We start from the raw sequence: 14,826 nt of genomic DNA on the forward strand, positions 1-14,826 counted from the left end.
ATTTTACATTTATTTTTCTTGTTACAGCCTGACGTTTTAACTATACAAAAGTAACAGTCACTTGAATGATCTCTGAGCTCTCGCCAAACTGTAGGTATACCAAATGGCAATTTATCACGTTCCCTTCATCCACATCTGTAAACTCCCGACACACTGCTTGCACACCTTTGTGAGCAGCCCGACTTATGTTGATCACCAAGTTTACTTTAAAATATGCAAAATAGGCTTGCCTAACAAATGTGCTGATGTTTGTCCTTTGGGAATGGGAAACTGCCACAGACAGAACAAAACGAATCAGGGTTGTTTAAGGCACATAAGATGAGAAATAGCAGAGGCAGACATGATCTGAAGGAAATAAGTACGTATGTAAATAAAAAAATGAATTCTGCTAACTCCTTGTATACAGACAAGAACTCGGACTACACTTCGAAATACGATACACTATATAGAGCGGCACACAACCTCTCACCACACTGTCTCATGTGTAACTCAAGGTCGTCCCCCACCCCTCCCCACTCGAGGGAGGTTTGCTCTCAGCCAGTAGAAGAGCCACTAGTGCCTCCCTGGATCCAGGCTCAGTTCAGCCTATAGTGGTCGCATTAAGGTAAGCTGTAGACAAAAACTTAATGTGATAGAAGAAAACTAACTGCAATTTTGAAATCAGCATGCCTATTTAAGTCTAGAACGGCTGAAAAATCAAACTCAACAGGAATTATGTTAAATATTGTTCCCCTGTTATCATTATTTATTGTTGGTACCATCTCTTTGCCTGATTGTAAGTTTTATCATAGGTATGTATGTTTATACAGGAAAAATCATAGAATATATAGGCTTTGGTACTAGCCAGTTTTGGACATCCACTGAGGGTCTTGGAACATATCCCCCTTGGATAAGGGGGGACTTCTATAGTCACTGATTTTGAACAAAATATTTTCAAAGGCATCTTTCATTCCTTAAAGCCAACATTTTAAAAACCAATGTCCTGTTTGAGGCTTATTTTACTATACTGTGTATGGTATATAGCAACAAAAAAAAAATCAGTCTGATCAATTTTAATGTGCAGGGGTGAAGCATTCAACCCAAATTATAGACTTAACTCATTACATTTCTTCTGATATAACAAACTCTATTTTGATCTTTGTCTATATTCCATCAGTTTCGACAAGATGTTTTTTAGATAATGCTACTGTGTGCCATACCTCGTTTAATTTCAAAGAAAAACAAAATTGTAATACTGGTTTTTGGTGAAAGATATTGTAGCAGTTGTGTGTTTTTCCAAAGTGATTTATTTTATTGCATTAGAACATACAAATTCATATTCAAAGAGTATTACTCTTAAACATGCAATTACAAATATTGCTACTATAACAAAAATATTATTAGCCTTAGCAATCAGTGATCTTTAAAGTATTTTACTTAAAAAAAATTCTGAATAATCAACATCAGTTCCCAACCAGTCTGGCGTGCTTCAGGTTGGTTGCAGGTGGGTGACAGATGACAGATGGTGGAGACTGATCCCAGGCTTTCAGGCATCACTGGCTGAGGCCTTGGGTGGCTGGGGGTTCCGGCCGGTGGCTGTTAGCCTGGAGGAGCTCACCTGGTTACCGCTGCGCTGACCAAACAGCATTGTTATGACATGACAAAGGTTGGGAAGTACTGATAGGGTAGTTCTGTTTCTTCGTATTAGAGTAATTTTTAGTTATTTTCTTGATTAAAAAGTCACGTTGCCAATAATGATTTTTATGTCAAATTCCAGTTTATTTTTATTGAGACTTACATTTATTTTTCACTTAAAAAAATTTACTGTTGGTTTTCGTCTCAAATTTTCTTGGCTCAGTGCCTACCAGATTTTATTTTGAAAGTACTTTTCATTATAAAATTGTGTCACCAACTGAACATACTAAATTCCTGCTAAGTATCAGGAGGTAAAAATCTGGAGGTAGGCTTAGAAGTCCCTTTGTTTCCCTGCTTCCTAAGTAGCTAAATCTGATTACAGGAGAAACACCATGGTAGGAAAATTCAGAGGGGTCAGTTATTGCAGCTCCCTGCTTTTCATTGGGAGGCCTCAGGCTTTAAGACTAAGCCTTTTCCTGATCATTTTACTCCTAGGATTAGCTCATCCCTCCTGTTTCTGAAGATACTTTTAGCCAAATCGTGTCCATCTTTTAAGGACTTGCCTCCCCGTGACTCTGTTACCAGTGCCTAGTGGTGCCTACAGGAGTGCCTGCTCATGGTGGGTCCCGTGTGTCTGGATGAGGGACCAGCTGTTCCAGCCCAACTCTCTTAACTCCCTTTACCTACTATCCTTGCCATAAACTTACTGCACACTCAGCTCTTCAGTTTTTGATTATGGGGAGTGTGTGCCTGTGTTCTCTGGCCAACTTCAAACTCCTGAGGGCAAGACTGTAACCCATACTTCTTACCTGTCCTCTTCTGCAGCAGGTGCTCACTCAGTGTCATTTTTCATTGCTCCTTTCCCCAAGCTCCACACTAGACAGAAGCAGCCATACTTTTCTCAAGCAAGAAAATGACAGTGGTAGCCCATAAGAGTCATGTTAGTAAGTGAGGTGTTTGGACAGAAGATCAGAGGTGAAGAGTCCTGGAACTAAAAGTAAATTCTTGACCTTGAGAGGTCACTAAAAACGTCACGGAAAAACGTCAAATGGTAAAACTAGTTATATAAATAAATAAGGCATGGCTTGGCTTCTGGTGTCTATTTCACATAAACTATTCACTCTGTAGAGCTGTGCTGTCCTAAACAGTAGCCACTAGACACATGGTGGCTCTAATAAAACATTCAGTTCCTCCCTTACACTTGCTACAGGTAAGAGCTTAGTAGCCACATGTGACTAGTGACCACTGGATTGGACAGCAAGGTATAGAACATTTCCTTCATTGCAGGAAGTCCTGTTTGCCAGCACTGTATCGAGCTTGCTAATATGAATATTTCAGAAACCAGAATAATGAGTCTTTGATTATTAGGTTAAAAGTAGACATGCAGGATATATCATGACACAAATGATGATGAGTTTTGGGTGAGAAGAGGTTGAGGACCTATTTCTAGGATTCTAAGAGCAGCCAGGATTCCTGTGTTGTTTGTCCTAAGTCTCTGTTCTTTACAGCATGCCCTGTACCACACTATGTCAACAAAGAAGAGCAATGATGTGAATTGGTGAGACTGAAAAGCTTTGGAAAAAAGTGAGTGCAATGGGTTATTTAGCACACATGTCTGTTCTAGACAAGTATATTCATATAACCATTAGAGATGTCTTTGAACAAAGGTATTGCTTTTCAAATTAATAGTTGCATCATTAAATAGTTAGGTTTCATTTTATTATTTTAAAAACTTTCCACAGTGTTCTTAAGTATTCTTTTAAATCTCGTAATAATGAAAAAACTTGTCTCCCAACAATGCTTTGTCCTCAAAGACAAGTTTGGTTTTATGGAACAGCATGTTTGGAGAGATTGCTGTAATTAATAGCAGTGTCTATTTGTAGTAGCCAGAATTTTGTGAACGACCACCAATGACATTGTTTGGTATCCTCCCTCTTTGAGTGTGGGTGGAACCTGGGAATATGATCCATAATTATATTACACAACAGAAGTTTATCTGGGGGCAGCAAATTAATGAATGATGTGAACCCTTTAAGCAGTTTTCTCAGGCTGGTAGCAGAAGTTAGAATGCAAAGCCAAGAGGAAGCATCATTGGCTGGTTTAAGATGGAGGCCTCATGAGCAGAAATGCAAAGGCCTTAAGAAGCTGAGAGAGACCTCAGCTGACAGCCAAGGCGAAGGGACCTGCACGGTCACAGAACTGAATCCAGCCAACCTGCATGAGCTGGCAAGTGGATTCGCCTCCAGCAGATAGGAGCCCAGCCTGCCAACACTTGATTCCAGCCTGAGACCCTGAGCAGAGAACTGTCAAGTCTGCCTGAACTTCTGTGAGATATGGAACAGTTTTCTAAATTTGTGATGTGCTATGCAGTGATGAAAAAATGAATACTTAAAAGGTGAAGATTCCCTCTAGGACAGTGATATTTCTCAGTAAATGCATGAGCGAAGTCTTTACTAGCATATCCAATACTGGGGCCTCAGCAGGATCTTAGTAATATTTCTAAAGGAACTGTTAGAATGAGACTGTAGGAGTAGGATCCCAATAAGTGTATAAGGAACCTTTCTCCTGGAAGTAGTATTACTTTACATCAATTTAGTCTGCTCTGAGCCTGTCAGTGTAGTATTTAAGAATGATGAGCAGTGGTATTTTAAATAATATATTAAACTGAAGGGGTGGGGGGCCCTTCTGCCTTTATGTAGAGATCATGTAATCTACTTTGTATTGAAGTATTAAGTTGTTTTAAACTAAAACTTACTCCTTATTTAACCACAGATCAAATCCTGTGCCAGCCAAATTTTTGTACTATGAGAATATTCTCTTAAAATATCTCTGCTTCCATTAACTTTTGTGCTTATTTTTACTATAATGCCATACATACTCTTGATGTAAGTAGAGCTAAAGAGAAGAATGAGAGGCTAACACTGTCAGGTCAGAAATTGCGGTCATAACCATATCTGAGTGTTAAGGAAACTTAACCTATCCCATCTCTTTTATAGGAAAGGCAACTTGGAAGCTACATAGCAATAGCTATGTAAAGTTCAGTTTGTTGTAAATTTTAATTATTAATCTTAACATAACATGCCATAACTACTGTGCTTGCTTTATTTCTTTAATGCATGTGGACATACAATGCTGGTAAGACTATTACCACAGTATTAATTTTTTTTTTAAAGAGGATTTGTTGCATATGTCAGTATCATCAATGCCTACTATAAATTCTTCTCAACAGTGTGGGCACTAACTAGATCACTTTCAAAGGAACAAACAAGAATAACCTGGCACCCCAGAGCACATCTGAGTTGAGAATTTGTAAGACATTGTTCAAGAAAGTAAACTGAGTGTTGAAGGGACTGTACTTTGTCTATGGCCAGTGTTGTTAATGTTGCAGTGAAATTGTTGAGTCATGTGCTAAAATTAGGACTGTTTGTTGTGGGGAATACTTCAGACATTAGGGAGGCTATTTTATGTGTCACTTGCTCATTTAGTAATTAGCAAATTGCCCTGGAATCAAAGGTTTGGTACTCTAGTGAGATTAGCATTCTAATGCCATTGAAATTGGATGAAAATATCTTTTGAATACATTTTCTGAGTCTTAAAAATGGCTGATATGTCTAAATGGCAGAACTCTAAGGTGCACCGCCAGCAGATTTGATACTCTTCACTTAAGTACAGACAGTAATGTTTTCTAGGAAAGATTAAGAAATCAGCTGATTAAGCAATCATGTTTCATTTATAGAATGAAAAACTATAAGTGTTTCTCATGGAACACTGTTGGGAAAGATGGTCTTTGAATTTGGGGATATTTCTGCAAGTACCCCTTGGAGAAGCTGCCTGAGGAACTGCTTTTCCAGGCTGTACTTTTTTCTCGTTTATGTATTGTACATATTTCCTTACAGTGTCTTCTTTGGTTGAATGGGTAGTATCTGTAGTAATATTCTGGGTACCTGTTAAGACTTTCAAAAGAAGATTATTTTCAAATATGCTGCTGTAATCTAATAACTGGTCCTGTTGACTGTGCCTTTCATCACTGTTTATGCCACAACCATTCATGTGTATTTGAAATAAAGACGTTTAAAAAGCCATGCTGAATTCAAGACACCTAATAAAAATAGGTAAGACTTATGGGTAGCAAGTTTTTTCCCCACTGGTTTTAACACTGATAAAGTAATAGTTTACTTAACTATTTTCAGTTAGAAAATGGCAGTGGATCTTCTATGTGGGTTTCAGAAAATCTTCAAAGAAAAAAAGCCTTGATGTTAAGACAGTGGTTTTCAATGTGATAGTTATCCACTCAATATGTGCTCTATACAGCTCTCAAATTAAGTGTAGCCACATGGGCCTCTTCCCTCTAAGTATTGTGTGTGTTTTTTTGTTTTGCAGAGAAAATGCTGTTAATGAAAGTTAGAGCCTGAAGGTTAGATTAAGATCATACGCCCTATATAAATGTTTAAAACATAACCCATTAGAAAATGGAGGCGGCATATGTAACTTGTAACAATGGGGTAAGGAGGAGCATATGATTATTACCATGTTCTTCAAAAAGAAGCTCTTTCAAAAATTCACATTAAAAAGTTTTACTTTCTAATTTCCTCATGCCTTCAGTATTTTGTATATCATTCTTGTGGGTACAAATAACAGAATGAGTAAAATACATGCCCTAGTTTAAAAAATATTTATTATAGAAATGTACATTTAATTAGTTTTAAGGAATGTATTTGACAGTAATGTCAACATATATTTCCTCAAATTCACAAACTTTACACTTTTAAATATCTACAATGAGTTTACTTACAAGTTTCATAAGAAATCACTTCACCAATACTGTTGACACAGTTAAGATTTAACAGTCTCACGTTTTTTTTCATTTCACTCTGTACTTGTAGAAGGAACACAGTGTGTGGGTGAAGTTCCATCCTAGTGCTAATGACAGCCCGTAGAGCAGAATGAGAGGTGCGAACGGGTAGAGAAGAATTACTGTATTTTTCAAAAATGGCAGTGCTGGAAAATAAGGAAGCCCAAGTTCATTTTTTTAGAAGAGGAAATAGGACTAATAAATGAACAGTCTGAAAGACAGCTCTTACTACAACATGTGGGGCCCAAGAGGAACGCATATTTTCAATCAATAAGATGATGCTGTGTCGCCAGAATCATACTACTGAGCTGTACTCAAAACTGTTCTAAACTATAGGAACTTATCAGGAGAGGGATCAAAACTCCACTCAGAGAAACCACAATCTTACAGCATGTTAATCATGATAATGACATGACACAAACATCTCCCCTGAACTGGAGAAAGGACCACAATATATCAAACAAGGCACTACAATTTCAGGGGGTTAAGTGGTCTTGGGCAAAGCAGCCAAGAGGGTGGGAACAGTCCTGACCAGTAGTAGTTTGCATTTACAGTAAAGTCCTAATCATCCAGAGTGACAGGAAAGGAAGGGTTAAAAAATATGTAAGATCGCTAGATTTAATTTAGCTCTATTTAATGGAAATCATTTAAGAATAATGTAAATATGTTTCTCATTCATATTAAGAAAAATGAACTGATAGGATTTAACAAGAAATTTGTACACACATCCTCAGGTCAGAGGTTGGGCCTGATCTTCTGGGATCATTTACAGGACCACACAGTGATCATAAAACTGGAAAATGAGGCAAAGGTTTCAAACACTTAAGTTAATATGCCTATGTGCCCATTCATCCCACCAGCCCTTTCCTCTGACCTGTCACTGGTGACCCAGAACCTGAAAGCCTAGGGAAAGAGGAAACTGCTCATGGCTTCCAGTAGGTAACGTGGAGATAATCAATACGGTTTAATAGGGTTCCTTGAAATGGTAAAATCTGTTACACACCCGCCATGCCACTTTTGAGATGTGTGACCATAACCAAGTTACTTATCTCTGTGTTTTCCTCATTTGAAAAATAGGGTTAAGTAAACTATGTTATATAATTATGAAGATTAAATGACATAATCCATATAAAGTTCTTGGGACAGTGCTGACAAGGGCTCCATAATCATAAGCTAATTGTATTAGTGTTACAACCTTCCCCCTCCCTGTTATTTTTTCAGTCAACCAAAAAAATTAATTACTTACCACTGTATCCCAGGAACGTTACATAGATGTAATAGCCAACTGCAATCAACCATAAGGTATTTCCAACCAAATATCCAATAAATGTGTCTGTTAGGATGACATCTGCTGAAGAGATGCAGATAATGACTCTCTTCATTGCATACAATAAAGACTTGAATAATATTCTGAGAAGTAACTGGTACTTACGGTTGATGAAAAAAAGTTGGATAAAATGTAGAATGACTAGGAGAGGATAAAAAGCGTTCAAATGCACATCGAAGGCATAGCCCCACTCCACATCATAGTCTCTGCTCTGTCGTTTCACTAAATATTTATTAGAGATAAACCTGAAGAGCAAAATTAAAAATTTTTCATAATACAATAAAAATCTATAAATGTTTGCTGACTGCCTTCTATGTACCAAGCGTTATTTCATACACTGGAGTTACAGTAATTAACAATACAGACTAAAATCTGTGCCTTCAATCCAGTGGGAATCAAGTGACAATAGAATATAAATATGTTGGATGGTGCTATGGGAAAAACAGTAAAGAAGACTAGAGAATACAGTTGAAATGCAGTATTACATTTGATGGTCACAAGAAAGTAACACACCTGGGTGAAGACCCAAGGGCAGTGACACGAATTTCCCAGGGGAGAGCATTCAGGCAGAGGGAGGCCAAGCACAGAGGTAGAGGAGACTGTGCAGTACAGGGGAGGTGGCAGGGTGCCTACATGTCTGAGGAGTGGGTGAGACCAGTGTGCCAGGAGCAGGTGAGCAGACTAGCAGGAGATGAAATCAGAAAACAAATAGGGAGCCAGATCTTCAGAGGCAGTGGACATTTTAAGACCTCTATATTTTACTCTTAGTGAAATAAAATCACTGAATTTCCCAGAAGGGTCTTACTGTTCTGACCAGGCTCCTCTGCCTACCACTCTGAGAGCAGACTACAGGAACAAAAGTGGAAGTGGAGAGACCAGCTGAGAGGCTACTGTGAGAGATGAACAACAGGGTGGTAGCAGTGGAGGTGGGACATGACGGACAAGAAGGCAGCTCCAACAGGATTTAAGTGCTGGATGTGGAGTATGAGGGAAAAAAGTAAAGGGTGACTGAGAGATCTTTGCTTTAAACCAGTGGTTCTCAACCTTCCTAATGCCATAACCCTTGAATACAGTTCCTCATCTTGTGGTGACCCCCAACCATAAAATTATTTTCGTTGCTACTTCTTAACTGTAATTTTGCTGCTGTTATGAATCATAATGTAAATACCTGATATGCAGGATGTATTTTGTTACAAATTGAACATAATTAAAGCATAGTGATTAATCACAAAAGGAATATGTAATTATATGTGTGTTTTCCGATGGTCTTAGGCGACCCCTGTGAAAGGGTCAGTCGACCCCCAAAGGGGTCGTGACCCACAGGTTGAGAACCACTGCTTTAAACTAATGGAAGATTGAGCTGCCATGGACTGAGGTGGAAATGGCTGCTGAAAGAATGGTTTGGGGACAGGGAGTTTGAATTTGGATCTGTTACGTGAAAGATGCCAATTAGTACAGAATAAGAAATTATATATAGACTTCCTGCCAAGATGGAGGCCTAGACAGACACGCTGCGTCTCCTCCACAACTAAGAAGGAATACAACTACCTCAAAACTAGAGAAAACCAGAAGTTCCAGAAAATCAAACTGCATGGAAGTCCAACAAACAAAGATATAAAGAAGAAATACTCATCCAGACAGGTAGGAGGGGCGGAGGAGCTGGGGCAGAGAGGATGCGGTGTGGTGGTGGCGGCGGCAGCGACAGGCCAGCGGAAAGCGCAGTCCCACATTTTAAGAAGTTGGGAGGGACACCTGGGGAGCACTCTCAGCACCAGACCAGAGAGTGTAGCTCACTGTCCCAGCACCGCCTCGTTGCTTCTGTCTGTGCAAACCAGTGGGGGTAGGGCAGGAAGAAACTGCCGGTCTCTCAGCAGAGTCCGCTTGTTTAAAGGGCCCCCACGGTCCTAGAACATCCGCAAACCCACCCACTCCGGGAACGACGGCCAGGGCAGCAGCTAGAGGGGCGCCAGTCCCATACAGAAGTGGGAGAAGTGCCTGGAAGAGGGGGGAGTGCTGAGCAAGCGGCATTGTTCCCTCTCAGACCCCTCCCCCACGTACTGTGCCACAATGTGGTGAAACAGGTCGCCTGTACTGAAGAATACCTACGGCTCTGCCCCTCACAATGTACCAAGTGCGACAGCTCTATACCTAAGACACAGAGGCAAACAAACACAGGAGCCTGTCAAGACGAGGAGACAAGTATGGCCCAAAAGAGGGTACAGATTAAGGTTCCATTGGAGAACTAAGCAATGAGGAGATAGCCAACCTAACAGATGAAGAGTTCAAAACACTGGTGATAAAGATGCTCACAGGCTTAACAGATATGCTTAAATATGGCAAACACATAATGGAAGAACTGAAGGCTATGCTAAATGAAACGAAGGAAAATCCACACAAAACCAAGGGAGAAGGGAAGAAAACCAGGGTTCAAATCAATGACTTGGAACATAAGAAAAATAGTCAACCAGTGAAGAATGAGGAAACAAGAATTGCAAAAAATGAGCAGAGGCTTAGGAACCTCTGGGACAACTTTAAAAGTGCCAACATTGGATTCATAGGGATGCCAGAAGAAGAGGAAGAGCAAGAAATTGAAAGCTTATGTGAAAAAATAATGAAGGAAAACTCCCCAAATTTGGCGAAGGAAATATACATACATACAAGCCCAGGAAGCAGAGTCCCAAAGAAGCTAAACTCAAAGATGACCACACCAAGACTGATCATAATTAAAATGCCAAAGGTTCAAGATAAAGAGAGAATCTTAAAAGCAGCAAAAGAAAAGCAGAGTTACCTACAAAGGGGTGCCCATAAAACTATCAGCTGATTTCTCAAAAGAAACTTTGCAGGCAAGAAGGGACTGGCAAGAAGTATTCAATGTGATGAAAAGTGAAGACCTACAACCTAAATTACTCTATCCAGCATAGCTCTCATTCAGAATTGAAGGGCAGATAACGTGCTTCCCAAACAAGGTAAAGCTAAAGGAGTTCACCATCAGCAAGCCATTATTATGTGAAATGCTAAAGGGACTTACTTAAGAAAAAGATCTAAACTATGAACTTAAAAATGACAACAAACTCACAACTATGAACAACTGAATCTAAAAAATAACAAAATCCAATTAAGCAAAGCAAAGTAGGAACAGAATCATAGGTATGGGATCATTTGGAGGGTTATCAGCTGGGAGGAGGAAGGGGGAGAAATGGGGAAATGGTGTGGGGATTAAGAAGTATAATTGGTTGGTACAAAATAAACAAGGGAAGTTAATAATATAGGAAGGGGTGAAGCCAAAGAACTTACATACACGACCTTTGGACATGAACTAAGGGCGGTGTGATTGCTGGAGGGAAGGGGGGGGGGGGTTCTGGGCAGAGGGGAGCAAAGGGAAAAGAAATGGTACTGTAACAAGGTAATAACATATACTTAATATATTATATATTAAGTCTAGAGTTTATTTATCACTGACCAGTGTGGCTCCATTTGCTTGGCATTGCCCCACCAAGTGAAAGGGAGGCTCGATTCCTGATCAGAGCACATTCCTGGGTTGCAGGTTTGGTTCCCTGTCGGGGTGTGTTCAAGAGGCAATTGATCAATGTTTCTTTCCCTCTCTTCCTCCCTTTTCCTCTAAGAATAAATAAATATTAAAAAGTCTAGAGTTCAGAGAAGAGGGCCAAACAAGATATAAACCCATTAGGGTGTAGATGATATTTAAAGACAAGGGCCGGAATGAGATCACCTATAGCAGGGGTCCCCAACCTCCCGCAGTACCACTCCAGGTCTGTTAGGAACAGGGCTGCACAGCAGGAGGTGAGCTTGAATATAATGCACCTGAATCATCCAGGAAGCCATCCCCTCACCGCAGTCCGTGGGAAAACTGTCTTCCATGAAACCAGTCCCCTGGTGCCAAAAAGGCTGGGACTGCTGACCTACAGAATGCAGACAGAGAATAGATCCAAGGCTTAAGGTGAGAGAGTGAGGCGGAACTAATAACAGAGTGGCCAATGACATGTCTAGCCATAAGAACAATTATTCAAGCTTATGCCACAGTCCCACAGCATGGGCCACAAGTTTAGTTAAATTATGAATAAATAAAAAGTAAACTATTGGCGTCTGGCCTAAGATGGAGCATAGTAAGACCTCCTCCCGTGAACATACAGAATTTACACCCACGGACAATTTCCCCTGAAGAAGAATGGAGGGCTGACTAAACGGCTTCTGCACAACAAATGAGAGAGAGGGAGACCATAAAGAAACAGTAGCAGAGACAGACACGGTACCAGTACAGTGGGAACCCCACCTCCCACACAATAACCTGAAGTAGGAAGGGTTGCACTGAAGGGCCCATGCAGAATCACATGCTCTAGGACATGGTGAAAAAATTGGTTTAAAAGGCACCTAGACCGTCTGCCGAAAGGGAGGGGAGCTGTGGGACTGTGGGAACTCTCTCCAGTGTCAGAGGCACCACAGAGCACCAACTGTCGCCCTTCCCCACCTGCTTCACCACATGGGCTGGACCACGATCCAGGCACTCTAGCAAGGCTGGCCAAGGCTTTCAGGCACACATCATCTCCTTGGCTTGTCCCCAGGTCTCCCAGTGGCCTGCTCCAGCTATAGCTTCCAGCCAACCTTCCAAGGTGACCCCAGCATAGTCTGCCCCTAGAACTTCCCATGGTTCACACATGCTCTAGCTATAGCTCCTACTCCAGTATGGCTTGTCCCTGGGACTTCCACATACTATGCTGGCTACAGCTCCAACCGGCCTGCCAAGGTGGCCCTGGTGCAGCCTGCCCCCAGGACTCCCCACAACCTGAGCCCATTCCAACTATAGCTCCAAATGACCTGCCAAGGCAGTTTTGGCGTGGATTGCCCCTGGGTGTCCCTACAGCAGCACCTGATGTAGCTTGCCCCTGGGACTCCCCACAGTCCTAGACCATCCAACTACAGCTCAAGCCAGCCTGTCAACATGGCCCCAGGGAGGCCCAACCCCAGGACGCCTCTGGCCTGAGCTGGCTCCAACTATATGTAGTCCCAGATGGTCTGCCAGGGCAGCCCCGACTAGCTTGTCCCTGAGACTCCACATAGCCTGTGCCTGCTCCAACTCCAACCAGCTGGCCAAGGCAGCCCTAGTGCAGCTTGACCCCGGGGCCCCCTATAGCACGCAAATGCTCCAGCTCCAGCTGTCCTGCCAGACACCCGATGCATGCTGTTTGCAAAGGGAAAGCTCCTACCCAAGGCCACTCCTTCAAGACAGGGAAAGGTCGCTGTTTTGCCTAATTCATAGAAACAATAAACAGAGAACCAAAATGAGACAAAAATGTTTTAAACAAAAGACCAGCATAAAATCCCAGAAAAAGAAGTAAATGAAATGGAACAAGCAATCTACTAGATAAATAGTTCAAAACACTGGTAAGGATGCCCAATAAACTCTGAAGAAGCAGAGGTGAACTGAGTAAGAACATCAGCAAAGAGAGAGAAAATAAAACCAAACCAAATTGAACATTACAATAACGGAAGTGAAAAATACACTACAGGGAATGAATCAAGAGCAGATTAGTTAATGCAAAAGAATGTGCCCATGAGCTGGACGACAAGAAAATGGAAATCACCCAACTAAACTAGCAAACAGAAAAAAGATAAAAAAAAAAAAGAGAGAGACCAACCACTGGTCAAGATGGCGGAATAGGTCAACTTGGAGCTCACTTCCTCCCATGATCACACCAAAATCACAACTAAATTATAGAACAACCATTGAGAACCACCTGAAGTCTAGCTGAACAGAACTGCTATAATTAAAGATATAAAGCAGCCGCAGCCACGTTAAGACTGCAGGAGGGGTGGATACTGGGACCAGGCAGGTCCCATAACCATGGTGTGGCAATTATGAAATGTGAGGGGTATGGTATGCTGGCTGCAGAGGTCCACCCTGAGGAGCAAGGAGTCACAGCCCCACAGTGCACTCCCCAGATGGGGTCACCCAGTGCTTGGAAGAGGAGTCCCCATAACACTATAATACTTGGCTGTGCAAACCAGCCAGGACTGTGTCCAAAGGTAAAAAGGGCTACTGCCAGAGACTAAGGCGCTGCTCTTAAGGGGACCATGCAGACAGACTCACTCTCTCACTCACTCACTCACTCACGAACTTATTCACCCTTCAACTCCAGTGCAGGGGCTGCAACCCGAACAGTGCCAGAAATAGATAGGAGCCCAGTTGACTAACTTCAGAGTGAAGGCTGGAGGGGCAAGGGTCGGGACAACTCTCACCAGGAACAAAAGCACTGGCAGGTGCTCTTGTTCCTATGTTGATTCTCCTCCCACCCAACCAGCCCTGTGCGTATGGGCACGAAATCTATGGTGCTCTTCATAAAACAAACATTGTTTGCTTTGACCTGATCATTCCCGAAGACCCCACTCAAGTCACTCACTGGGCCCTTACCTTTTCAAGCAGCTCCTCCACACAGGCTGCCTGCCCTGGCTTGCGCTGCAGACTTTCCCCAAAATCTAAAATCCTCACAAGTGGTGGCTGTCCCATACTTGCGTTGCAGACTTTCTCAAAGCTCTGCAAACCCCAAACGGAGCAGCAGCCAGCCTCGCCTCAGTGTGCACTGCAGTTCTTCCCAAGCGGCCCCAAGCTCAGTACCAACAGAAACCAGTCTCAGCTTGCATTCTAACTTCCATCAGGTGGCCCCAATCCTGGGTTAAGTGGCAGCTGATCTCCGTTTGCATCGTAGTGCCCAGCAAAGGGCCCCAATCATAGCACAAGTGGCAGGCAACATCAGTTTTCAAAAGTGTAACCATTCCCAGCACCTCCAAGCCCAGCACAAGCAACAATCAACTACAGATCACTTTGTAGCTCCTACCAAGAGGCACCAAACCCAGCACAAGTGGTAGCTCACCTTGGCCTGCACTGGAACCACTCCTAAGAGGCTCCAGCCCCAACACCCCTGGTGGCTGCTTCAGACCACACCAGAGAATCACCCAACCAGCTCCACAAATGGCACACCCAAAGGGTAGCCTAGGCTGGCACCAAAGCCCTGCTAAA

At 42.1% G+C, this 14,826-nt stretch overlaps 1 protein-coding gene across 2 annotated transcripts in view; it reads right to left on the reverse strand.

Moving 5' to 3' along the window:
* The window catches only part of UNC50 (unc-50 inner nuclear membrane RNA binding protein), a 30,214-nt gene that overhangs the window by 508 nt on the left and 14,880 nt on the right, over positions 1 to 14,826 (reverse strand). The window contains exons 4-6 of one of the 2 annotated variants that reach the window (XM_090281752.1): positions 7,899 to 8,038; positions 7,713 to 7,814; positions 6,413 to 6,612 (exon numbers count right to left, since the gene is read on the reverse strand). In XM_090281752.1, the coding sequence (XP_090137878.1) occupies positions 6,476 to 6,612; positions 7,713 to 7,814; positions 7,899 to 8,038 (379 nt within the window). In that variant the 3' untranslated portion in view covers positions 6,413 to 6,475. Of the gene's footprint in view, positions 1 to 6,412; positions 6,613 to 7,712; positions 7,815 to 7,898; positions 8,039 to 14,826 lie in introns of those variants that run through there. The other variant, XM_090281753.1, reaches the window with a different exon arrangement.

The sequence above is a fragment of the Furipterus horrens genome, unplaced genomic scaffold, assembly GCF_987537825.1.
Source record: "Furipterus horrens unplaced genomic scaffold, mFurHor1.1.pri manual_scaffold_6, whole genome shotgun sequence".
Taxonomy (NCBI): Eukaryota; Metazoa; Chordata; class Mammalia; order Chiroptera; family Furipteridae; genus Furipterus; species Furipterus horrens.